Source organism: Hemicordylus capensis, chromosome 2 (assembly GCF_027244095.1).
Source record: "Hemicordylus capensis ecotype Gifberg chromosome 2, rHemCap1.1.pri, whole genome shotgun sequence".
Taxonomy (NCBI): domain Eukaryota; kingdom Metazoa; phylum Chordata; class Lepidosauria; order Squamata; family Cordylidae; genus Hemicordylus; species Hemicordylus capensis.
This window is the reverse complement of record NC_069658.1, coordinates 414,361,488-414,389,208: the sequence shown is the minus strand read 5'-3', so window position 1 is coordinate 414,389,208 and position 27,721 is coordinate 414,361,488. Positions and strand designations below refer to the sequence as shown.

General features: G+C 46.8%; 1 protein-coding gene across 1 annotated transcript in view; it reads left to right on the top strand.

Annotated features, from left to right (window-relative positions):
- Positions 1–27,721, top strand: part of ERBB3 (erb-b2 receptor tyrosine kinase 3) — a 111,834-nt gene that overhangs the window by 17,365 nt on the left and 66,748 nt on the right. The window contains exon 2 of the mRNA XM_053297150.1: positions 26,126–26,277. Within this exon, the coding sequence (XP_053153125.1) occupies positions 26,126–26,277 (152 nt within the window). The remainder of the gene's footprint in view (positions 1–26,125; positions 26,278–27,721) is intronic.

Below are 27,721 nucleotides of genomic sequence, written 5' to 3'. Positions count from 1 at the left end.
GGTCCAAGTCCCTGTGAACTTTGTGGGTCAAAAGCAGAACTCTGAACACGCAAAAAGCACTGCATGGAAGTAGTAATATTTGCCTTGGCATCCTGTTGTCTTCCAGGAAGAACCTGAAGTTTTCCATGTACATTATTTCAGGCATCCTTACAACAACCCTGTAATGTAGGTCAGAATGATTCCCATATGGTATGAGGAGGATGAGACTGAGCAATGGGCAAGCCATGAAGGCCTCCTAGTGAGTGCATGACTGAAGCAGGATTTGAACTAAGAACCTCTAGCAGGTCCAACCAAGTAAAATGTAAGAATCAGTGGATCTAAACCCTGTTGACCATAGGACTGAAAATGTTTCTCACTGAAAACCCTTCATATATCTGGCGAGTACCCTGGGTCTTCCCACCACCACCAATTCTGTGCACACAGGAACAGTAGCACACGTATTATCCACGTAGATAAGGGTGGTGATTGTCTTCTTCAGTTCCCTCTGATGTCATGATGGCATGGCCCCAGTTGGCACAAGGAGCTGGAACAGAAAGGGTGGATGGAACTGACAAGGTTCTGTGGCAGTTGGAAATGGCCACAGGCCAGCAATGAGAACACCCTTGGCAGCTGAAGACGTATAGAAACCTGAGCTTTAGCTTTTGGGATGGGAAGTAGCTGGGATTTAGTAAACTGGGAACTGTGTTGGACAGAAATACATCTTTCTGATGAAGCCAACTTCCTTTTGGGATTACTTTAAGATCTGCTTATTCTCGCGCTGTGAACTTAGCCTGCACAAGCATGTTGTGTAGACGCGCAATGGAGACTTACAAATGGTTGTGTGGTGAACGTGAGTTGGAGGGGGCTAGATTTTTGCCATCTTTCTAGACTAGAAATGCACAACTTGGGTTTAAACCTGTTTAAGACTTTGCACTGTGTTTACAGAAGGGCAGCAGTGGGGAGCAAATTATTTAGGAACACCCGGATCTGAGATTGTCTCCCTTTCTGCCACTCTCAGCTGCCACACAATCTTCAAGCTCCCTTCCCCACCCCTTCCCTTTGAAGGTGCAGTGGGCTAGTTTGAATTATATATCTGAGCCTGCCCCTACCCACACGTGATTGGGACATGCACAAGCATGTCCTGTTTCTCCTCCCGGCATGCCTTTCCCCTTCTCCGAAGTGTGTGTGCAGGTAGATCGTCCAAACCACTCTTTAAGACATGATCTAAATACCACATTAATGGGGTATTCGGACTGTGTATAAGGGGGTGGTTCAGATGAACCTCTCCCCCACACAAGAGAAGGGGGAAGAAGGTGCCCTGGCAGGAGGAGCAGGATGTAGTTGTCCATCTCTCTAAGTGGGTGGCAGTTGGGGGCTGGCTTAGATATATTGTCCAAACTGGCCCATTTTTCCATTCAACATGGCCTTTATACCTTTCCACACTTGGGTGGCTTGAAAACGTTCTGCCATGAGGGCCTGGAATGCTCAGAGAAGCGTCTGAACAGCTTGATATTCTGTTGATAATGCCACAGTTTTTAGAGGAACATTATGAAATGGAATGTGAGGGCTACTTCATGTTCACTCAGCATGAGAAAGTGATTTTATTTACTCTTAGTGCTGGTTGTGGATAGTGGTGCTGTTTCACATTTCAGTGGTGGTTGTACAAAGATATTTCAGTGTGGGAGGCCAGAGGTCCACAATCAGGTTCAAAGGCCTGCTCTTGGATATCGTTATAACTGAATTGGAAAAAGACATTTTCAGCACATTTGTCTGGTTCCTTTTTATACCTCATAATAACTCCTGAGGAATTATCACATGTGGTCTGAAACAAGGGGAGCCCAGCTGCTCCACCGACCCTCTCTCAATGGCAGCCTGGATTGAAAAAGTTCTACACCTTTTAGAACAGTTCATGCACGGACAGATCCTTTTGCTTCTTGGCGGTAACAAAGAAAGAAGCCCCTTTGCTAAGTGGATGAATTTAACTTTTCTGCTTCCTCCTTCCCTCCAAATACTTTTCCTTTCTGATGATTTCTTAGTTAGGGCTTAGTCAAGCTTGACAGATTTTACTATCTGAGTCACTTTCTGTCTCACCTTTTGGGTTTACAATAAAGTTGGTGGTGGTCGTTGGGTGTGGGGTGGGGGAGAGAGATGACAAGGACATTTCCCAGAAGGAGGGAGATAAAACCCTGGACAGCAAACCCAAAAATGGAAACAAGCTGAAGCAGCAGCGGCTGCATAGCCAGCGGCAAGCATTGTGTATGTGTGTTGCTGGGCGTGTAGGAATGTTGATGGTGTAGTACTTGGTTTCACGTGGCAAATACCAACTCGGCCAAAGAATGCATCTATATTGCTTCTGATATGGGCTTAGCGAATTGGGAGGATTTATCCAGAAACTGCTAGGGGACCCACTGAATGTAGGAAATGTTTCATAGGGCTACAGGTGTCATTAGAAATTTTTCTATATAATACTGATACAGACAAAACATTTTAAAGTGTAAACAACGTTATTTTATGTTTTCTTATTTGCACACATGTGAGTGCTCTTAACACAGCTAGCAAGGTTGTCTGTACTCTCTGCCAAGGTAATCCAAATTCGGTGTCCTGAAAATTCTTCATAACTAGCTGCAAATGTTTGCATATTGTACATCATTTATTCTGCATCTGCTAGTCATAGGGAGCGACAACGAATGCAGGCCACTGAAAACCTTCTCAAATGGCCTTCTGTCTTCTGAGATTTCATTGCCTATACATCTTTAAACCTGCAGACTTTGGGATCAGAATCCTTCTTAAAAACAGGGTTTTTGTGTGTGTGTGGTTTTTTGTGTGTTTTTAAAAGTGAAAGCAGAGATTCTCAGAATGCTGAATTCGGAGGCCATTACTAAATTTTGGGCATCCATGATATGATCGCCGAATTGTAGCATGTACCCAGTCTTGGCTGCTAATAGTCTCTAACATTTGCTTAGTGCCTGTGCTGGGTATTTGTATAGGTTATTCACGTGCCTTCCCTACTAGGTGGGATCCAGGCCAGTAGCCAGAAACTTTGTAATGAAGGCACCTAAAGGGGTGTGTGTGTGTGTGTGGTGGTGGTGGTGGTGGTGGGGAAATCATTGCAGAATAGCCAGAACCTAAATACAGATTATCCCATATGTTTAAAATTGTTGGATAGAATTTAATTTTATTAAAAACTAACAGGAAGGGCCTAGTTATCCCCAGTCCCTTTGCATTCAATTGACAGGTCACTAGAAAGCAGAAGCAAGTTTCCTTACTGAGCAGTTGAGCAGAATCCTTCGATCTCTGTAAGAGAAAAGAGACAGAAAGAAACCTTTTGCTTTTGAATGAAAGCTGAAATGTTAGGAAAGTAGCCCAGAAGCAGGGGCGTAGCTATAATTGAGCGAAAGGGTTCAAAGAACACGGGGCCCCTCCCTATTTTCTTCATTATCTCCCTCACTCGGGGGGGGGCGCCAGAGAGAAGGATGAGCACGGGCCCCCCCTCCCCTAGCTACGCCCCTGCCCAGAAGATCTCTGAGGGGGCCAGGCTGCCACAGGACCTTCCTATGATGACCCCGGTGGGACCCCAAAGAAACTGGGTAGGAAGTGATAGGAATGGCATCGCAGCCTGTTTCAAGAGATGACATTGATGGGGTTGATTTGCTTAAATCAGGCTCTCCAAAATGGGTTCATTTGTGTGTGGGACTTAAGATAGCAATTTGCCCTGGAAAATCTGGTTGGTTTATGCCACTGCCCACTCTCTGCAGCTTCTCCCATCATGTGTGGGGGAAGTTGGAGGGAGCTGCCTTCCCTGCTGAGAACATGGATTTCTCTTCCTTTCTCTTCCTTCCTTTCTTTACTTTTTAATCTGGGGACATGGTGCTTTCTGTCTCTGTAGCTCTTTTGTTTCGAGCTAGTAGCTGCTCTGACAAGCAAGCATTATAGAAAGGCCCCTAATGGGCTGCTGCTGTGGAATGAAAGCCAGCCCAACGCCTTTCCGATGCAAGGGCATAAAGGCTCCCCATTGTGTAGCCATGACAGCCATTTAATTGGAGGGGGCTCTGGGTCGGGACCCTGGGGCAGCCTGCAGCTCCGAAACGCCTGCCCCCTCGCTCAACACCCACCACCAGCCATGTGAAGCAGCCCAGGCGAAGGCTGTGGGAATGGCGGGCAGTTCACCGAGCAGCACCGTCCCACTGAGATTAGAGAAGGCGGAAGCTGCTTCTTTCTGTGGGAGGGATGTGGGGCCTGGACTAGGATCAGAAGAAGGTGGGTTTCATAACACCATCTTATCCTACATCTGCTAATCACGGAGAAAAGCTATAGAGGGCAATAATGCCAAACTTGCCCCCTCTTTCCACCATACAAAGGTCGGGGAAGAGCTGGTTTCTCCCTCCTTCCCGGAGTGCTGCTTTTGATATGGAAAGTTGACCCCCTCCCATATCTCCACTGTACAGGTCAACAGGCAAGCATGTGTTAACTACCACTTGGTTGCCCCTAATGTCTTGTTTGGTTTTGAGATGCTCAGGATGCTGACTTCTGCCCCATGTGCCAATTTCTGCATTTGTGTCAGGCAGTTGTAGAGCGTCTTGACCTGGTTTCGTTTTGTAGCAAAATTATGACCCATCAATGTTTTATCTTCTACCCTTGCAAGATGGGGGCCCAAATGTGGCGACTCTACCATACTCAGAGAAGATTTAGTCCTGGGTGCAACAAGAGCCTATGAGTTGGAATGGGGCACTAGCCTGCCCCATTCAAGTTGCTTTGTCCATTTCTTTCTGTCTCATGATAAAAAGCCTGGCATAATTCCTTGTCTGAACTAAGCAGCTTGGTACTGTCATCTTTAATGTGCACTGATGTGCACTTGCCCTGCAAAATCTGCACTCTTCATATTCATCTCTGCTTCAGTTAGAGTTCAACATTGTGTTAGCCCTGTGGGGAACAGTCCAGAGCAGAGGCAGTGTGAGGCTTCTGGGCACAGCTCAACCCAGAACAGAGAATGGGTGCACCACTGAAAAGATGCCTGCCTGGTCCCAAGCAAATGAGCCAGGCCTCACACACTACAAGAACAGGTAAGGCTGCCAGACCACGGGTGATTTATTGGTCTAAGTAATAAAACCATATTCCGTCCATATTTGGATCGGCTAACAAACTCCTAGTTCTTTCTTGTTCTACCTATAATTTGCTAGCTCCTGCCTTGCCATGCCTGCCACATCTCTGGTCTTCAAGTTCTGCTTCTGCTAGTGGGAGTAGTATTTTTTAAAATCAAAACTGGCAGCCCTGTGAGTGTGTGTGTGTGTGTGTGCGCGCGCGCACACACACACACACACACCCTGCAGACACTAGCAGATCTGATTGGGAGAAAGTTCCTTTCCAGGGCCAAACAAGGCAGTCGGTCGGACACTGAGCCTTAGCAAAAACCATGCATCAGTTTTTCCCAAAGGAAAAATTGGGGTGGCGGGTGGGAAAAGCAAGAGAGCATGTGCAATTCTGTGCCACTGATCTAATTGGAATTACAGCTGAAACTTTTAAACACAGACGTCTTCTATGTTTCCTGTTGCTTTTGCCCTGCCTTCCCCCTCTTCCTAAGACATGCACCCTTGTCCACCTCTCTAAAGGACAAGTCTTCCTAGGCAGCTGCTTTCTCTCTTCCCCGCCACCCAGTGAAACAAAAACCCTCCCACACACCCACACCCCCCCCACCTGCAGCCCTATCAGTGCAGCATGCCACAGATATCAGTCGTATTCCACACATGCCTTTGCCTAGCCATGGCAAAAGGACCCCAGCACTTCCATCTGATAACATGATATGACAACTTGAACTACTGTTCATCATTGGACACCAGAGCCTTTCAACAGGCTTCTTTCAGCTCCTAGCAGACTGTTGGGGAATAAGAACAACCAAGGTACAGGGCACTCGTGGGGAGCAGAAATGTACCAAAGCACTGCAGGTTAAGGACGTCAGTGCTGCCGGAATGGGACAGCCCAGAGAAAGTTATTAATTTAGATAACACTTTGCACATACACAAAATGCACACATCCTCACAGCCTTATGAGGCATGTTGCTGATGCCCAAAAGCTGGATTTTGTAATCTCGTATGTAAGTGAATAAAATGTTACTTTGTGTGTATTTCATAATTAATCATTTGTTTACTGTGCAGAATTTATAGGCATGAAGAATGATAAGACACTGTGGGTATCCCTTCCCAACCCTTGATAATCCTGACCAGCCTCCTGTCTCATGAGATTGTATTTCATCAAGAATTGACTATGTACTTTCACAGTCATCAGGATTAAAAAATAAATAAATATCAAAACAGAGGTTCCCAGGATGCAGAATTCCAAACCTGACACTAAGTTTCATGCTTATACAGTGTGCTCATGGAAGAAAATGATACACACAGCCCTGAGTATTAATTCCTGAGGGCAGTGACCAGTCTGAGGCCGGTTGCTTCTGCATTAGCTGTTTTCTCCAGTATTGATACCATTAGCTCATTTACATATTACGTATTCCTGCATATTACCACGGGTAATGAAACCACGGATAATGGAGCATTGGGTCAATGGAGAGGGAAGGATTAGGTTACTGGAGGCTGGGAAACCATGGTAAAAATGGACAAAAAAGGAGAGGGGAGCGAAGTAAAGTGTCCTACCATGCTCTGTGGGCCTCCAGCTATCCAGCAATGCCCCCCAGAAGTCAAAATTCTTCCATTATTCTGTGATTTTTCACAGAAAGAAAGGGTATTTTTTAACTAAATGAGCCACAAAATGGCTCTCTTTTACAAAATGGTAAAAGACCTGCAAGGTCATTTCCAGCCATCTCCAAACGGTGGATATTGGATCTGCGGATAATGAGGTTTGCCTGTACTGAGCCACCCAGGCTGCTGTGGGCTCCTGAGGCTGGTAGAATGCAAATACTTAAAGGCAGTCTACTTGCACTAGGAGAGCGCTACTTAGCTCCAATGTAAGCAGCTTCTAAAATGCGGACTCACTAGTACTTGCACTCTTGTGCAAGACCGCTGGCGCTTCCTTAGAAGACTGCAACAGTGAGGGGCAGTTCAGAACCACCCACGTATGTCAGCAAGTGGAACAGATTAGTCATGACTAACTTTATATTGATAGGTGTCATATACGCTATTTTTGCTTTCTCTAAAGGCACTTCCTCAAATCAATTTATGCAAGTTTGTTACTGCAGCATCTATCAACCACAGATATATTCCACGGTGAGGACACATATACACATAGTCAAATTGGATTTCCCTCACACTTTTTCAGGAGATGTTTCTGTGAGGTGGGGATTGTAAACCACATTTGTGACTGTGTGTGCTGAACCCAGGAGAAAGATATATGTATGTGTGTGGCCTTTAGGATGAAAATATGACCCTCTTTACCACCATCCACCTGCATGAACTAAGAGCAAATGGCTGAGTCATTTAGATGTTGATGACTGGAGGCATTTTACTTAATCTCGTGGACTTCCTGCCCAGCTGGATGTCCCCTTCACTATGAGAATTTGTATCTGCATTCTTAGGCCCAAGTGACATTTGTTTCTTTCACCTTTTTCATGTTTAAATCCTTCTGACTGGAACCAAATGGGGGACCATGAAAAGTGAGAAAGGAGATGACTTAAATGCCCACACAGAGCCCAGCAAACACATTGAAAATGTTTTTATCTATAAAATGCAGGGGTTAGAACAGAAGCGTGGTTGTGATGGTGATGCAAATGCACCTTGAACATTTAGACCCCCAACTTAAAATGCAAATGTTTACTTATTTCCTCAGATAGAAAGCAACATAAAAAAGGAAATTTGTATCTGGAAAATCAGATAAAGTGTTAGACAATGCAGCTTACATATGCCAATATTTTTGCAAGTGTTGGAGTTATAAAATACATTTCTATTGATATGTCGTAACTCCCTCCAGGCATTCCTCTGATATGATCAAAACTTTCATAAGTAATATGCTGTGGTTGCATGAATCACATTTGCAATATAAGGCATACGTGCTGTAACAATCAGGATCCAGAGACTTGATTGCAGTGAAATATGCAAAACTATATCAGAATCTTACCAAATGCAGAATCAGTGTCTTCAAAATGGGCCCCAGTTTGACAGGGATAAGAAGGAACTGAGGCAGCAAAAACAACAGGAACCCAAATATTCCCCCCACCCCCCACAAAACCTTCTGCTAGGATAGCAGAATTGGACATTTTAAAAAGCCATCAAACTAATGTTGGCATATAAGATGTCTCATGTGAAAACAACCTGGGTGACCTTGATCAAAATAAAAGAAGGGATTTGTTTGGCAGTAATGTGTTGGCCTTCAGGAAACTGATCTTAATTGACTTTTTAAAATGTCATTTTCAAATATCCTTAAACAGCCTCACCTTCAAGCTCTGCCTGTAACTATGGTTTAATGCTTTTCCTCCCTGCAAGAATAGTATTGGAAGGAAGAATATTGGATTGGATGGGGGCAGAATCTATCTGTGTTTGCAGGAAAGACCCACAAACCTTTCTTCCTGGCTGTTCTTTAGGCTTGGAACTAACTCCTAGAACACTTGTGTGATGCCTTCTCTCTTACTTCCTTCAAATTCCTCCTCAAACCTACCTTTTCCATGAAGCCTTTAGTGCAAGCCCTTAGTCCCCATATATCTGTGACCAAACAGGCCCAGTGTCAGCAGGAAGCATACTTGGGCCAAGGTTTTTACGCCCTGGCAGGGCTTTCTGACTCCTGCCGTGGGCTCTCCTGAGAGAACTGGACCTACCAGCAACTGAGCTCCTTTTGCCAGACACTGCCAATGGTGACTTCCATCAGCCCTAAATGTAGCTCCCTGACGAATTGTTTTTGCGCCTGTGCAAAGCTTCAGTTGACGTTGCATATTCTGCACCAGAGTGGAATACTCCGGGCATCATGAGGACCCAGTGGTTGCCACTGTGCGGTGCTGTACTTTGCCCAGCACTGGTGCGATTCTTGTAAGGAAAACGGAGCCCTTTTGAGCCCCTGCACCATCTTGGAAGGTATGCATGGAGTGCTGGGAAGTGTAGCCCTTCCCAGCACTTTCCCCACAGAGTTCTTAAGACAAGGCTCTGTCTCTCTTAAAGGACCCTACCAGCACTGAAAAAAGTGTGGTGCTGTGTGGGGGTGGGGGGTGGGGGTCAGCACAGTAGGAAATGGCTCTCACATTGAAGGTTTTGTTTGTTTGTTTGTTTTACATAGTGGTCCCTGCATGAAAAATACTGAAGATCTCTGTTGTTTCCCCTATGTTGAATTTTAGAAAGCTTCGGTGGGCAGGGACCTTTCCTCTTGTATGTTAATGCATCAGGCACAATGATGGTGCCATATACCTACATAATTGCTAGATTCTTCCTGCCTGCTCCTGCTTCCAGATTTGTCCTGCAAACGTGGATTTTGCACTCTAGCGTGATATTTTCATGGGCATTTTCTCATCTAAATAATTACATGAGAATCAATCCCCCTGAAACAAGACAAGTGTGGATGCTAGGCATTAAAGACCCTGAAACTGAGATGCAGCGTGCTGTGAAATGTCAATAACTGGTAGTGCATCTGTGTAACCTTTGTGCTACACAGGATGGCAACTGTCTGGCCTCTAAAATGCTGCAGGTTTGAATGGCTTGAGACTGCTTGGACAGAAAGTGTGGAAATTGATTTCACAGTGTAGGATGGACCATGAAAGTGACATAAAGCTCTGTGGGCTTGACAACAAGCTCTTTTGTGGAATGACAGGTCCTCGGAGTTTTGGCATGTTCCCCAGAAGTTTCCTAGTATGGCTTTGATGGTTTTATGCGGGTGGAAAGGGGGGGGGGACTCCTTTCAGTTTCATAGGATTGGTCAGACACACAAGTTGCAATTCAAGTTCTGTAAAATGTTACAGCAAAATGTTAAAAATAACTTGTTGGGCCCTCCCTTGTGTTTCTAGGGAGCCTTGAGGTAGATAAAATGGAAAGGAGTCAAATGCAGGATTTATCCCTTATCTTTGTTATGCTCCCACTTTGACCTTTCTAAAAACTTTATTTACAGGCCACGACTTGCCTGGAATTTGTGGCTTTTTGGCTGCTTATGGCTGCCATGTTTGATCTGAGTATTAAGAGTCACCCGCCTATTCCACACAGAGAACTCTGTTCACTATGAATTTGTTAATTTGAACTCAGATTCAGAATTTGTATCTCATTTTGCAAATTTCACAATGAAGTTCATAAGTGGATTGTCAGAATTTTGTGGAGATGGTTAGTTCCATGTTCATTTGATAATGCTGACATTTATGACTTGTAGTATGCACAGGCCAGGCATCCTCAAGCAGCTGCCAGAGTCCCAGCAGGGACAACTGCTGATGCTGAGCATCATCCTTCTGGGGAGTATTAGGCCCATGACCTGGAGCTGCTCTTATGGCTGAAGTGGCAGCCACCACCATCTTTTTTTTCTTTTTTAAGGCCATAATTCCCCAGACATTAGGCCTATTCACACAACCCCATGAGTAAGTGGGGGGAAGGCTCTTCCAAACTTAACTCCACCCCCACCCACCCCCGACAGATGTTGTCGTGCTCCTTCAGGCACTATATCACAGCCAGCATGATCCATGCTGCTAGCAGCAGCATGGATTTCCAGAGGCTGGGACAATGCATCTCGGCCTCTCTGGGAATCCCATAATGCACCACGTGATAGACATGGTGCATTGGGGGATTCGCCCCTGAGACGGGTGCTCTAGGCACCCATCTTTGTGTCTCCTTGGAATGCTTGCAATCTGAGGAGACACATGATCCCGGCAGTTTGTTTTAGGGTTCACTCATGCCCTTAAGCCTGGCTAGAAGCCGGAATTTAGAATAGGGTTAAGCTGTGCAGGAGCACTGGGTTTGGGAGCAATCCTGACACTCGATACAAGCAGCCTGGCCCAGGTAGTGCTCTCTTTGTTTGTGAGAACAGCCTTGTTGTCTGACTGGGACATTGTGTTAGGGCAGGGGCATTAGGGGTAAAAAGAGAGAGAGAGTTGGCAGCTGCTACTACAGCCTCTGAGTAAAGCTGCACTCCTGACCCGCCGCCAAGATAAGCCCTCCTGAATCTGTTCTAGGATTACTATTACCCTGTTTCTTCTGACAAGCCTCACACAGTGTTAGAGCAGATAGGTAGAAGTTCAACAAGCAGGGCTTTCCCATCAAAAACATCATTTTTTACGGTGTAGCTGATAACCCACACAGACCTTGGACTAAAAGTTATCTGCATGATTTCCTGAATAATTCTGTCAGAAGAAGTAAAGCAGAGTTTCCCATATTTCAAATAAATAACTGTGTTAATCCTCCCCTTTCCCTACGTTTCTGTTTGTTTCTGGTTTTGTCTCATATCCCCACCTTTGTTGTAATGACTCAGTTATAACATTAGAAAACTGAATACAACTGTTAATAGTGGGTAGTGGGGTGGGTAGCCGGAGAGCACAGTCTCCCAACCAAATGGCTCACAGATGATTGTCATCCTACCTAGTTTTTTGCTAACACACGGCTAAAAATTGGGAGCTCACACAGCTCCCAAAGCTAGGTGGGATGCTTGTCCTACCCAATTTACGATGGTGTGAGCTGGCTGACTCTCGCTCAGCCTAACCTACCTTTTTATAGGACTATTTGTGAGGATAAAATGGGGGAGGGGGAGAATAATGCATGTTGCCCTGGACTCTGTGGAGGAAGGGTGGAATAATCAATAAATATATGTGGATGAGATGGGGCTGGCATCTGTCATCCTCATGCACACAAGTACAAGAGACACACACTGACCCAGGGCTTATCTATTCTACATCATTACTTTATACACGTAGTTGAGGAACAAATAGAATAGTATCTGGGAAAAATCACATATCCTGGCATGGATCCCAACAAAGTACAACTCGTTCAGTGGATCCAAGAGGCCTTTGGACTTGTGTTCCTTCAGCGGCAGCTCCCCGTCCCCACTGCCCCATGACTCTGAGGTCTTTTGAAACCGAGGCAGGTTTCAAAATCAGTTTTGTGTGAAATGGCAAGTCGGGCTGAAGGGGGCAAAGGATCTGACTGGGCACACTTGAGACTGGCCAAAAGGAGCTAACAGGAGCCCATCCACAAAAGGTGCCCATAGAAAAACAGAATACACAACAGGCGAAACGGAATATGTCTCAAATAAATTTGTTTTAACTTGCAGACAAAAGATTGTCCACACATCATGGCTACAATACATAATATGTATAAAGGTAAAGTGTGCCGTCAAGTCAATTTTGACTCCTGGTGCCCACAGAGCCCTGTGGTTTTCTTTTGGTAGAATACAGGAGGGGTTTACCATTGCCTCCTCCCGTGCAGTATGAGACTATGCCTTTCAGCATAGGCACACATTAATGTGTCTGTCAATTTCAGGGCTATCAAATGACATATTTTGAGCAGCAAATGTATTTTTAACTTTCAGATGGACAGCAGCTGACAGGGCTTTACCTATAGCTGCAGAAATTGCAGCCCTTTCTGTGTAACAAATCTGTTGGAAAGACTGTTGATGAGGATGAAGAGTTTGCATGAATTCCATACCGATGCCATTTTTAGGAGTTTGGGGGGAAATGTTTGGATGCTGAAGATGCAGAGACCAACCGAGCCACAGCCTGGGCTAGCAGTTTCGTCACACTGCAGCACACACATGCACAGTGCCCTAAGGAACCATGCAGTCTGAGACAGGGCCACCTGCAGCTGCCACCAGTCATATCACCATTCATTCTCGTAACCGCTGCGCTGCCCTGGTCATTAAAAGGCACTTGAAGGGTTAGCTGGGACTTCAAATAAAAACAGCCCTGAGATAACATGTTATAATACGTTAAGAACGGAGAGACATCAGCCTTGGACGTGTTGTGGGGTTGTGTAAATATTAGTGTTCTGTTGCAGGTTGGTTGGGGCCAGGGCCATGTTAATCTGTAAAGGAATATAGTGGATGGGTATTTATTTACTCTGTGGAGCCTGTATCCTTGGACACCACTACGCTCAAATGTTCTGTTAGCATAAGCAGCAGTGGCTGCACTAGTAGAGCTGACTCAGACATCCAGAGTCCTAGAGCCTTGAATTTTCTGCTAAACTAACTCAAACTTATTCTCCACATCCAAGGCTAACATTAGGCTAGCTCTAATGGGAGGCAGTGTGGTGGTGTAATGCAATGTGCCAGTCTTGGATTAGGGAGTTCTGGGTTCTTCAGATCATCCCTCCTCAACTCTGATGACTGCTGGGTGGCCTGGAGAAATTACTCTCTCTCACCTCACCTTTCTCGCAGGGTGGTTGTGGAAGGATAAAATAGGATAATCCCTTTGTAAACTCTCTTGGGGTTCTTGGAGGAAGGAAAGGATAAGAGAATAATGCACTAGACTCCACCGTTTCCAATAGTAAAGAGGAGCGTCCTCCAGGAGCCCAGGTTCTCAACTTCCTACTTGCTGTTGCTTTTCAGATGATGATGGCTGCAGTCCCATTAAGCGGCTGCAGTCCCTCCCACTACATTGAATTTTCCTGACTGGTGGCAAGTCCTTTTTTGTTTCTCATCCCTCTGACAGAGTCCAGATCTCTCTATTCACTTCCAGTGATTCGGCCTCTGTGTGTTACCTCTAGATCAGGGGACAAGGCTCACAATTAAGTGTATGTGTGTGTCTGTCTGTCCATTTATATAGCCTACTATACCAAATTGCACAGCCATTCAGTTCCCAGAGATTGTAGGGTGGGTGGGGGGAGGCAGAGTTGGAATAGCACAGGATGGCAGGTCAGGTTTACATGGCATTTTATAATGTCTGTCAAGGCATCTCTCCTTTTTTGAGGGTCAGACTTAATTGTTTGGTGTTGGTGGTGAAGGGTTTATCTGGAACCTGTAAAAGTGATATGGGGTAGACCAAGGAGTTTGATAGATATGGCTCTTGGTTATCTGATCCTGCGGGAAGATGGAATGTCTGAATTTATGGCATTTTAAGAGGAAGTCGCTGGAACCAAGTGTGTGTTCATCAGTAGGGTTTTGAAGGATTTGTTGGGTTTGGAGATTATCTGCTAAACTGGACTGGATGCTGATCTGTAAGTTGAGACTGTCAGGTGGCGGGGGGCTGGTGCTCACTGGGGTAGGAGGGGCAGTGAGCTGGAGTTTGGCCCTGGTTAGGCATTGCCTCCACTCCTGAGTGCTATGAAGGGGCTTCCAGGGTTCGAGCAGGGCCATAGGAATGGAGCTTTGCACACAGAAGCTCCTAGGTTCAATTCCTGTCATTCCAGGTTGGGTGTCAAACCTGATTAGCCGCTGCCCGTCAGTGTAGAAAATACTGAGCTAGATGGCCCAATAGTTTGACTCGGCATAAGGCAGCTTCCTATGTTTCTACAGGCCTGCTCAACTTTGGCCCTTCTGCAGATGGTGGCCTACAACTCCCATAATCCCTGGCTATTGGCCTTTGTGGCTGGGGATTCTGGTAGTTGTAGTTCAAAAACAGTTGGAGGGCCGAAGTTGAGCAGCCCAGACAGAATCTTGTGGTTTTATGGCTGGGGTGTGTGTGGGGGGCCACTGGATCCCCAGACTTCCAAGGTTCCGCCTCTGAGTGACTACAGGAAGGGCAAGAAGCTATGTCTGCTCAGGGTCCATTGACTCCAGAGGGCTTTTGTTTGGGCTAAGGGTCTTGGCTGGGTTGTGTTTGTCCTTCTTCTCTGAGAGGCTCTCCTCTTGGTCAGAGGCTGAGTGGGATTCCTGACTGGTGTTGTGGAGCTATTTGATTCGGGAACAATAACTGTACTTCTGCATTGCCCCATGGTGCCAAACTAGGGATGCAAGAACCTCCTCTGTAGACTTAGAAAAAGGACATGCTGGTTCATGGCTTCTAGCTGGCTAATTCACAGTGAGAACCAGGGCCTACTAGAAAAGTATAAAAGGAGAAAGAAGGGATCAACTGTGATGATGATTATGTTTCTATCTTTCTCCAAGGACAGCATATGTGATCCCTTTCATTTTATCCTCATAACAAGCTGGTAAATTGGTAGGCTGAGAGAGACCAATCAGCCCAAGGTCACTTACAGTGTTCCCTCTGACAGGGATTCCCAGATGTTGTTGACTACAACTCCCAGAACCCCCAGCTGCAATGGCTTTTGCTTGGGGATTATGGGAGTTGTAGTCAACAACATCTGGGAATCCCTGTCAGAGGGAACATTGGTCACTTAGTGAGCTCCATGGTTGAATGGGGATTAAGATCACAGCCTCTTTGGTCCTAGCCCAGTGCTTTAACCAGTGCACCACACTGGCTGTCTGCAACAGATTTCCTAGTTTTTTCAGTGTGTGTTTGAGACATGTATGGACCATGAGGTTCTGAAGGTGAACTGCAGGGACAATCTCAGGCACATGAGTTACCCACCTTCTATACCTTCCCATCCAAGTGAATGTGCCAAGATTGAGAGAGGGTTTTGCATTTTGACTACCATGAAGCTGATTATGTTCCAAGTGTAAAGAAAACTTCAGGTGTCCTAATCTGGGCAGGGAGTGGGGAGAATGTGGTTATGGTGTGTGTGTGTGTGTGTGTGTGTGTGTGTGTGTGTGTGTGTGTGTGTTTGTGTGTGTTGAGCAATGGTTCTTATCTCAGCCTAGCCAGAGACAAAAGTGCTCTTTTTCCCCTGGCTGCACAATTCTGAGTCACGTCTGGGTCTTGAATAGCAATCCCTCAAAGGATTTGTCACTATGACAGGGGGACAAAACCCAGTGGTCCTGGCTCCTAGCCCTCTTCCAGCCCACCCGCCCCACCCCAGGCTGAGCATGGACCCCATAATCCATGATCGCAAGTCCCTCTGTTACCATGCTCAAATATATATTAATCCCATTAATCTCTTTTAGCCAGTAATAGAACCCAGGAGTCCTGGCTCCCAGACTCCAGGGGTGAAGGAAAGTGGGAGAGGCGCTGACAAGGGAGTTGATTGAGAGGAGGTAAACACTTCCTCCCACCCGTGCTTTCATGTCCCCCTCCTTCTTGTCCTGTTATCTCCTCAGGAAAGGCCTTGATGTCTCTGGCTGTTGCCAGCCTCCCAGACTGGAGCCACTGTCTGGATTGGGGAGAGGGGTGGGTGGGCAGAGAAAAGCGGATAGCTGCCAGTGCCACCTCACACTCTTGGCCTTTATGCCCATTGAGGGAAGGGGCTGCCAGGCCACAGGGAGCAGTAGGATGATGGAGAACGGATCGACGAGAAGCGCAAAGGCTGCTGTCTTTGTTGTCTTACTTTTGCAGCCTTTGGGCAACTTAACCCCACAGGCAAAAGCACGGTCATGGCACAACATACAAAGATAGAGTAGGGATTATCCTTGGATTTGGGAAGAGGGCTGGCAGCCGGGGTTTGTGATTCCTAACCCTGCTTTAAGCTGGGATAGGTTCTAGGGCAGTAAAGAGCACTCAGACCTTATTAAGACATCAAAAGCTACACGTGCTTTGTGGTCTAGAATCTGGCTGATTTCCCAAAGACACCGGTTTATTATTATGTGCAAAACTCATACAATCCGTGTATAATGTACACTGGTACAGTTATGTACACATATGCAGTTCTTCACATATTGTGTTGAACACAGGTGCAACAGGACACTTCCTATCTGTATCCAGAATTTCAGGGGCCTGTTTCCAGGTTTACTTTAAAAAGGAACAAAGGTACATTCCTTCACATAAAAACATGTACAGTGAGGGAAATAAGTATTTGATCCCCTGCTGATTTTGTCCGTTTGCCCTCTGACACAGAAATGACCAGGCTATAATTGGAATGGTAGGTTTATTGTAGCTGTGAGAGACAGAATAACAACAAACAAACCCTCAAAAGCCCAGTGCCCAAAAGTCAGCGATGGATTTGCATTGTAGTGAGGGAAATAAGTATTCAATCCCCTATCAACCAGCAAGATTTCAGGCTCCCAGGTGTCTTTTCACGATATGCAGGTAACGAGCTGAGATGAGGAACATCCTCTGTAAGGGAGTGCTCCTAATCCCAGCTTGTTACAGTACCTGTATAAAAGTCACCTGTCCATAGAAGCAAGCAATCACTCAGCTTCCAAACTCACCACCATGCCCAAGACCAAAGAGCTGTCGAAGGATGTCAGGGACAAGGTTGTAGACCTGCACAAGGCTGGACTGGGCTACAAAACTATTGCCAAGCAGCTTGGTGAGAAGGTGACTACAGTTGGCACAATAACTCGCAAATGGAAGAAACACAAAATAACTGTCAATCTCCCTCGGTCTGGGGCTCCATGCAAGATCTCACCTCGTGGAGTTGCAATGATCATGAGAACGGTGACAAAGCAGCCCAGAACTACACGGGGGGAACTTGTCAATGATCTCAGGGCAGCTGGAACCATAGTCACCAAGAAAACAATTGGTAACACACTACACCATGAAGGACTGAAATCTTGCAGTGCCCGCAAGGTCCCCCTGCTCAAGGCAGCACATGTACAGGCCCGTCTGCAGTTTGCCAATGCACATCTGAATGATCCAGAGGAGAACTGGGTGAAAGTGTTGTGGTCAGATGAGACCAAAATCGAGCTCTTTGGCATCAACTCAACTCGCCGTGTGTGGAGGAGGAGGAATGCTGCCTATGAGCCCAAGAACACCATCCCCACCGTCAAACATGGAGGTGGACACATTATGCTTTGGGGGTGTTTTTCTGCTAAGGGGAAAGGACACCTTCACCACATCGAAGGGACGATGGACGGGACCATGTACCGTCAGATCTTGGGTGAGCACCTCCTTCCCTCAGCCAGGGCATTGAGAATGGGTCGTGGATGGATATTCCAGCATGACAATGACCCAAAACACACAGCCAAGGCAACAAAGGAGTGGCTCAAGAAGAAGCACATGAAGGTCCTGGAGTGGCCCAGCCAGTCTCCAGACCTTAATCCCATAGAAAATCTGTGGAGGGAGCTGAGGGTTTGGGTTGCCAAACTTCAGCCTCGAAACCTTTCTGACTTGGAGAGGATCTGCAAAGAGGAGTGGGACAACATCCCTCCTGGGTTGTGTGCAAACCTGGTGGCCAACTACAAGAAACGTCTGACCTCTGTGACTGCCAACAAGGGTTTTGCCACCAAGTACTAAGACATCTTTTGAGAAGGGATCGAATACTTATTTCCCTCAATACAATGCAAATCCATCGCTGACTTTTGGGCACTGGGCTTTTGAGGGTTTGTTTTTTGTTGTTCTGTCTCTCACAGCTACAATAAACCTACCATTCCAATTATAGCCTGGTCATTTCTGTGTCAGAGGGCAAACGGACAAAATCAGCAGGGGATCAAATACTTATTTCCCTCACTGTATGTACGTACAGGCATCTGAACACCGGTACAACATAGTGCCTGAACAGGGCTTAGATTGATGTCCATTTAGATGTGCCTTGGAAATATGACTCTTGAACTTCAGTCCACCCATATCATTTATCCTTTATAGCACTGGAAGTAGGAGTATGGATTTAGGCTAAGGGGAGTGACTCCACCCTGGCCCTCTGATGGCCCACCCATTAGTGGTCTTAGAAACCCCTCCTTCTGAAATAGGATGGCTGCACATTCCTGAGACAAAAGCCCAGCCCTTGAATAAAAGGGTTAGCAGAAAAGCTCCTACAAACTCCACCCCGCCCTCCATATGGTCCCCTCTCTTTCTCACTAGCCAAGCCAACTGATAGAGAGGACAACCTCTCTTTGTTTTGGAAAGAAACAATCAGACTTGGTTTACAAATGAATCTGCAACTTTCTGTGGCAATTGGATTTGCTGGAAGGCTCTTTGAGACGTCACCTAAGGCATGCCCGGAAGCTGCTCTCCCCCACTACCTCCTCCCTGATGCTACAGCTTCCATCCTTTACATTCTCCATCCCCTCCTGGCTTTCTGAAATGTCTGTGACAGGCAAGGGGGAAGAGGTGGCACTTGGGCTGCCCATGACAAGAGCTGGACTTGGCCCAGGGGGCAGGGCTACCAATTGCTCAATGTGGCAACTCTTAAGTGCTGTAGGTGTAGCACCCTAGCAGCAGCCCATTGATGTGGAAAGCTAGACTTGCCTGAATCTCCTCTTCTGCACAACAATTAAAGGTTCCAGAGCCCTGACCTCAATTGCCCTGACCATCTGGCCACCCCAGAGCCATATTTATCAATCTCTGTTCCAGGAAACCTTGTCATTGCTTGGAAACCTATCATGGGTTCCTCCATGAGATCATCAGTAATGGTGGACAAGTAGTATAGAAGGCCAATAACCTATTTACCCATCCACCAAAATATAATTTATTTCCTTCCTTTAAAAAATTTCCCTCTTCTACCCTTAAAGTTCAAACGTTTCCCTCTTCCCCTCTCTTTCTCAATCAATTCAGATTATTACATCAAGGATCAGGGAGGGGGTGACCTGCGTGCCATAGAGGGAGGTCTGTTTCTAGCTCTTTGTGTTAAAGGGAAAAAAAACTTTTTAAAAAAAGTAATGGCAGACAAAATTCCCTATCAGGCAGCTTGTCAGTGTTCCCCATGCAATATGTACCTACCTATCCAGGATCAATCTCCAGGAAACTACAGGCGAACCTTGCCATTCACAGATCTGACACCTGCGGTGTCACATATCCATGGTTGGGTAACTGACACCTGACCTTGGCATATGTGGGAGGAAAAAGGTTCACAAAGGGTTAATTTCACATATCCACAGGTTCGGGATTTCCCCAGGTTCAACCATTTTGAAGAGCGGGGCCATTTTGTGTCTCATTTGTTTAAACCGGCCCCCTCCCCCCTTTTTTGTGGGAAAATGACAGATTTTGGATTTTGGGAGATATTCCTGGACAGTGGGAGACCTACGGAACATGGAAGGGCACTTCTTATTTCACAATCCGCCCCCCCTTTCTCCAGCCTCCTGTAACTGAAACCCACCCACCCCCCAATTCCCATTGCCTCAATGCTCCGTTATCCACAGTTCTGTTATCCACAGTTATAGCGGAGAACAGAACCTCTGTGGATTTCGGGGTTCACCTGTATTGAAAGGAATCCTGGAGATTTTAATGGCTTGATATTGTGGGGATATTGTGGGGTCGGGGTGGAATCCAGGAATAGTTTCAGTCAGAGTTCACAACTCCAGGTGTTGGGTACGTCCAAGAATTCATTCTTGGCTCATGCAGGATGACTGAAACCCATGAAACTTGGTGAGTGTTCTGCTTGAACTGAGTGTGCACTTGGCTATTCCCCCAGAATTCTTTCTCTGTAGACAAGAACATGTGGAAAGAGTTCTCTGCAGACCAAAAAATAAAAATGGTTGAAACCCACTGCCTTAGCGGGCACAGGAATGGAAAACCTGGACACTGGAGTTTTGTTAACCAGCAGGAGCAAGGGACTATCCCAGAGGGAGGGAGAGGAGGGAATTTCTAAAGCAGAGGGGTTGTGGGGACGAAGAGCAAGCCACCACATCTGTGGAAAGTGTGTGTGTGTGTGTGTGTGTGAGAGAGAGAGAGAGAGAGAGAGAGAGAGAGAGAGAGAGAGAGAGAGAGAGAGAGAGAGAGCACAAGCATGTATGGATGTATAGCCTTGCTCCCTTCAATTCAAGGAATCATGGTAGGATCTTTTTATGTCTCTGCTAGCGTGGGGTACTCAGTGAGGCCTACAATTCCTTCCTCCTCCTCTCCATGGATAATCGCTCTATTGTAGTCCAGCTAGGACATTGCCAGGGGCCATCCCTTCACAAAGGGGCCTGGGGAGCAGAGCAACCCTGTCCAGGCACAATGAGGTCCCTGTGTCCCTGTATCCCTCCCCTTCCAGAACTGGCAGGGGCTTCCATCCCCACACCCAAAAGGCCCAGTTCTTCTGTGGCTGCTGGGACACTTGGATTGATTGGTGGTGAAATAAAACAGTTTTGAGCTTTACAGGATCTGCTGCCAACATGGTCTCTTCCCCTCTTCCCACTGGAAGCCTTTCTGAAGCCATAATCCCTCTATGTCCCTGTTTCTAGCCAAGTTGACCACAAAGGCATCCTTTTGCCTTCACTCCCCTCCTCCTCCAACCTGAAGCAAATGGCTGCTAGGGGGCAATATGTGGCAGGTAGTTAGCACGATGTTAACCTTGTACCTGCCTGTGTACTGTGGTTCCAGTCTGGATTGCCCCATGGGTGGTGTTATAATATTAACTTCTCTCAGGCGTGAGAGAAAACAACATGAAAGGAAGAATTCCCCTTCACTTCCTGTTTGAAGCATGCATCTGTTAATGATGGGCTTAACACACTAAAGCTATGCCCACAACTGCTGTGTCGGCAGGTGGGTGGGGTGGAAGGCTGTGCTGAACTTACCTTCCCTCCAGACGATCCTTCAGCATTGGTGGGACATCTGGATCGCAATCCCACACGATCCGTGCTGCTTGGAGCAGTGTGGATCTCCAGATTGCGTCCCAGCCTCTGGATATCCCACAATGCACCATGCGATGTGCACCGCAGTCGGAGCACCCACATGACCTCAACCCTGCTAAAGGCCAGGGTTTAAAGTAAGTTTAGATGGCCATCAGCACTGGGACCCATGCAGATCTTGGCGCTGCACACGAGCGGCCTCACCCAAGCTGGGTTGCCCTAGCCTGGGTTAGGCTTCTCATATGAATAGCCCCAGTCTGTATCTTAGCAATAGCAATAGCAATAGCGCTTACATTTATATACCGCTCTATAGCCAAAGCTCTCTAAGCGGTTTACAATGATTTAGCATATTGCCCCCAACATTCTGGGTACTCATTTTACCGACCTCGGAAGGATGGAAGGCTGAGTCAACCTTGAGCCCCTGGTCAGGATCGAACTTGTAACCTTCTGGTTACAGGGCGGCAGTTTTACCACTGCGCCACCAGGGGCTCCAAGCTAGGCCCCAAGCTAGGTATGCACATTCTCTTTCTCTCTCTTTGGGGTGGCAAAGCCCTGTTATGTTCTGGGTACAACACCAGCCCCCTGAGTGTCAGCTGTTCCAGGCTGTGGGTTGGTTAGGACTGCTGGCTGACTGGGTTGTTTGTTTCATTCTCGGTGAAAGAAGCTGCTCAGCCAGTTTGGTGGTGTGTCAGTTCTGAGGCAATCACAGGAGGCTTGTGGACTTAAGAAGGTTCATGTTTAACCCCTGTGAACTTTACAGATACAAAGCAACTGTACACGCCCAAGCTAGGGCTTCCAAGACCTCAGGGAACTGGAAGGGTTAAACAGCTCCCAACCTGAAATTCTGCACTGGAATTCCACATCATTGTGTTGCCTTGCCCATATATAAATGATAGTTTCAGGTATGAAGCATTTTTGTTTTGATTTAGCCAAGTGAAAGGTGCAGGGTTTATACTTATATGGAAGGCATGCCAAAGAGACAATAGCACTATTCAGAACTTATGTTGCAGATGCATACAGATGTCTGTACACATGTGTATGTTTTTGTAGGCATGACTGCATATCCGTTCACTTTAAAAGGTAGAGAGGCCCCTTCAAATGCAGGGCACAGCTGGGAAGTGTAGCTGGTTCTGCCTCACAGAATTGCCGTGAGAACAAAATGGGATAACTCCACATATGCTGCTCTGAAATCCTTCAAGGAATGTTAGGAAACAAACAGGGTGAATAAATGAATGCTCAATTTCAGTTTCATAACATTTCTAGATTTTGAAAGTCCTGGTTGTGATTATTTAGTGGCAAGTCCAAGAAATCTCCATATGCTTGAAGAGCCCCCCTGTCTTTGTCTCTGTCTCATAAGAACAGCCCTGCTGGATCAGGCCCAAGGCCTATCTGGTCCAGCATCCTCTTTCACACAGTGGACCTCCAGATGCCTCTGGGGAGCCCACAGGCAAGAGATATGTGCATGCCCTCTCTCCTGCTGTTGCTCCCCTGCAACTGGTATTGAGAGGCATCCTGCCTCTGAGGCTGGAGGTTGGACATACTACTTTCTGTACCTGCAGTCTATTGACTTATTTACTGTTGCTTCAGGAAGAGCAGCAGCCTGTGAGACTTCCACCATTAGCCTGGGCTGAAGCTGAAATAGGGGCGGGGTGGCCCTTCCCCCTCCCATTTGAAGCAACCAGGGCAGCAGAGAGTGCTGCTTCCTTTCTGTCTCTCTCTACCCATCCGCTCCAGCCCTTTCATTGTGATGATGGGCCAACCAGAGGAGGGCAAGAGTAAGTGGTGGCACAGCTCGTATGAAACTAGCAGTGCATGATGACAATTTCCCTCAGCTGGTTATACCAGTTTTTCCTTTTCCTGACAGAAACTCTGTCTTCAACACTATGGGCACAAATCCAATACGTGCAGCTTTCGTGGCAATGGTGGGGGGAGATGAATCTGCCTGTTATGCAGAGAAAATGCTTCTGTTGGGGTGGGTGGGAATGATGTCCATCCTAGGAGGATATATTTCTGTATATACTTATCTATAGCATAGGTAGATGGGAGGACCAGCATTTGGAGAAGGTCTTGGTAGAAATGACAATGTTTGCTCTTTAGTAGGAGATGCTAAGGTGTATCCGTTAAAATTCCACTTTGCATACCAGGTGCTGAGCTCAGACACTGAACAGAGAATCCGGAGCTCAAGGTCTGGATGCCAAGTGCATCCAGTGTGTTGACTCTCTTAGCTGATTACTGCACATGTAGTTTGAAGTTCCTGTCTTTGTAGTTCATCAAACTCCATACACTGGGGAATGGAAAGATGTTGAGGCGCGTAGTAAAAATCACTAGACTAGTTGATTAAAGAGAGTTGCTTTCCCCTGACTTTTTCATCATAGTTAAAGGGTTAACAATGATGACCGAACTGGGTGCGTTCCCATGAGATATAACTTGAGAACCCAGGCTTTACTGAACAGGGCTGGACTGGGGGCACTGAGAGGGTGGTGGAATGTATATGGGGAGGGTGCTGGGTTTTGAGTAGAATGTGTAATTAAGGGTGGGAGTATTCACTGCTGCCGAGTGCAGCGGGGCACAGGGGTGCCCCACGGGTGGGGCGCACCGGGAATATGCCCTGCTGCCCTGTGGGCTAGTCTGAGCCTGCTACCAAAACCGTAGTGCCGCTGCAGTGGTTAGACTAGGATTAAACTATGATTGGATCATAGTTGCTGATCTTAGTTTAATTCCAGTTAACTGCAGTGGTGGAACTATTAACAGGCAAGGTTTCTGCACACACATGCAGAGCATATACATGTTCAGCAGGCACTTCCACAAAATTATGTGGGGTGAATGCACATGATCCCACTCCCCACTCTATGCAGGTTCGATGTGTGATCAGTCTTAGGTCTAACTGACTACAAGTGCATAAACAGCACAGAACTTAGCAACTTTGTGTGTGGAAATCTGTGTTGTAATGTGTTTACAGTTTAGCATGGCTATTGAGTTGTGTGTTAGAAGGAAATGTAAGTGCACCCACACTAGAGTGCACTCCACCTAAAGGAGAATACAAGACAATAGATCAGTGAATGATCCATATCTCGTAGATCAACAAGAGGCCTATCACACAACCCATTTCCCAAAGATTTCAGCCCCATTACACCTATCCTCTTACAATGAAGTTATTATGTGCCAGTTTACCTGTGGGGGAGAAAGTGGCTGCGTGTTTACCTTTGGTGGGGGTTGGGGCTGGGTGTGCAGGTGCTTAGGGTTGTCAGTCATTTGCCTGGCAAAATGCCATTTAAGCCTGGTTGAGATTAACCAATGGCAAGCAGCCAGGAAACAGGGTACTGTGGCGATTTGTGTTTTTCATATTTACTTCCTCTCTTTCCAGAGAAGTCAGTGATGCCCATTTTTCAGACTGGAGGCACAAAATTTGTTTGGGAATGCTGTTATTCAGTAATATCTTCTCTGTGAAAATACTTCTCTTTTTGAACGTTCGCATACCATTTAAAAGCTTTTGAGGCGCTTCACACGATGGGACTTGTGTTTCTGGAAAAGCAACTTCCCATTCTGCATGGCAAATGTCTTTTTAAACTTGGAGGTTAAAAAGTAGTTTGTAATGTGACATAGGGGTCCGTTGCGGAGAGGAAAACAAGTTCAATATTTAACTGAGCGTGTCCAAGCCCTTGGGCACAGCTGAAGAAAGTCTTTGGCTCTTGGCCATCACCGCCACCCTTCTAGGGACATTTATATTCTTTTGCAAGTGGCTACTTCTTTCTAGTGCCAGAAAGGGAGAATATTGTGAAATATAACATAGTTACTTGATAATTACTCTCACTGGTTTCTATAACAGTTGCAATACCACTTGTATTGTTCTTGCTAGTCTATTTAGATTAGCTGCAATCAGTTTTAGGATGGCCCCCATAAGGACTGTGAACATCAATCATGCCTGTTACTCCTAGAAGTGCCTCCCTTTGAAAGTGTCCTCAATGAGCCATAGGGCATATCTGCACCACAGGCTTGACTAGGGTTTAACAGTCATTCCTGGAGGCTATTCTCACAGTCGCCCAAAAGTGGGCTAAGGTAGCCTAGCCTGCTTTTGGGCGATTGTGTGCTGCAGTGAGAGCTGTGCGGCTCCCGGCAGCAAACCTCGCTAGTTACCCCTCCCCTTAGACGAGCAAGCACGCCATTAACCTCATCTTTTGGCTTGTGTGTTGCTGTGGTACGTGACAACACATGAGTAGACCCCCAACTGGGAGGCTGCAAACAGCCTGCCAGGCTCAGGGGTCTCTCCAGGATGCCCCACGTGCTTGCGCAGGGCATCCTGGAACTTCCGGGGGCCACGTGGCCTTCAATCCCTGCAGCCCCTGCCAGCTCCATGGCAGAGCCGGCAGTTGTGTGGGTGGCTGATCTGGCTGCTCAGGGCTCCCTTTTGATCGTCTGCAAGGAGAACGGGCTAAGCGTGTGATTGTGTGAAGAGCCTCCCAGTCTCCAGAGAGCCCTGGGAAATGTAGTTCTGGCTAAGGCGTAAGAATTTGTAGGACCCTCTCCGAATGATACTTCTCAGAAGTCTTTGGGGAAGCCAAAACAGCTAATCTGCCATATTGTCGATATTTCCACAGTTGGATGGCTCAGCAAATTTGTTGGAAGCATCTGGGTCTATTTGTTCTGTTGGTTGCAGCCCTGGGCAGAAAACCAGGTTCATGCCTGCTCTTTGGTGACACGTTTTCATCTGGATTGAACTGTGAAGGACTGATGTGTGTGGATGATACTGTTTATGATGGGGGTTGGATTGACCCTCCCCATTACGGGACATAAGGTTTTCTGAATGATTCATGCACCTCTTCTCTTTCTCTTGTTGCAGTCTGTGCGGGCACCTTCAATGGGCTCAGTGTGACAGGCGATGGCCAGCAACAGTACCAGACGCTGCACAAAATGTACAACAACTGTGAGATTGTCATGGGTAACCTTGAGATTGTCCTAATTGAACAAAACCCAGACCTCTCCTTCCTGCAGGTAACAAAGGGATGGAAAGGGGATTAGTTGGTGTGTGTGTGTATGTGTGTTGATGCAAGAGGGCTGAGGGCTGTGCATGTACGTCAGGGAGGAGGAAGTGAAGGTGGCAAGCTTTTGATGACTCACCAAACACGGTAAGCTGTGTATGTACTCCAGGGACAATTAGAAGAAGACGGATATGGTGCTTCAACAAAAAGAAGAGGGTGGGGAAAGATGGTGGTTCAAAAGGAGCATAGGTAGACCTGGTGCAGATATATAATGCTGGCTCCCCAGCAAACCTTGGCTTGAAAATTGGGAAGACTAATTGGGAATATGTCCTGAATGCACATTCCCTCTTTTGTTTGGAGCAACAAACAAAATTGCTATTCTCGCAGGGCATACTGGGGCTTCCGGGGACCGCGTGGCCCCCGAGCTCCCCAGACCCCGCCGGCTCTGTCTCAGAGCCGGCGATCGTGTGGGCAGCCAGTCTGGCCGACCAGGGCTCCCTTCCCGCTCACAGCCCCAAACCGGGTCTCACAGATTGTGAGACCCAGTCCCATGTTTTGGCTTTGGTGATGAAGGAATCTAGTTTGCATAACGTGTGTAAAGAAAAACCATGGTTGAAGCTGGGAAGGGAGGAGGAAATCTCTCTAGAGAAGGGGAGTTGGTGTGGATGGGTGAGCTTACACCTCAGCCTGACTCCCAGTTTACAAACCATGGTTTGCAGTTAGCCAGTGTTATGACTGCACTATGCCTATGTATGTTTCTCTGGTCTACAGAGTTGGAAAAGCTAACACAGAATCTGCTATTTGGCAGCCCAGGGATCTCTTGCTTACATAGTTAAAGTAAATCTTGGGAACCTCTACATGCCTTTTCCCCTGCTGTATTTTTTTTTTAAACCCTTTTTACTAGCTTAATCTCAGGAAGCAGTTTTGTATAATATAAGTAACTTATGAAAATGATATAGAGGCAGTGTAATCATAAGCATATTTACTCAGATGTAATTCTCACCGGTTCCTAGTAAATGTGTTTAGGATTGAAACCTTACTTTGCAAAATTTAATTTGATCACAAAATCTGGGTTTCTCGGTTGCAATATTTCTGTGGGTGTGCATGCAAAACACACATAGAGGCGATTTTCACGATTGCCAAAAAGCAGGCTAAGGGAGCCTAGCCTGCTTTCTGGTGACCGTGAGAACCACTGGGCTCGCAGCCGAGCCTGGTTGCTCTCAAGAAGGTCACCCACTAAAACAACCCTCCCCTTAGTCAAGGTTAGAGGAGCGAGTGCTCCGCTAACCCGGGATTTTTTATCATGAGTTGCCATGGTGCAGCTCCATGGTGCAGCAACTCATGAGGAGACCCCTGCCGGGAAGGCCAAATGCAGTCTCCTGGCTTGGGGGTCTCTCCAGCATGCCCTGCGCGCTCACGGAGGGCATGCTGGAGCTTCCGGGGGCCACGCAGCCCCT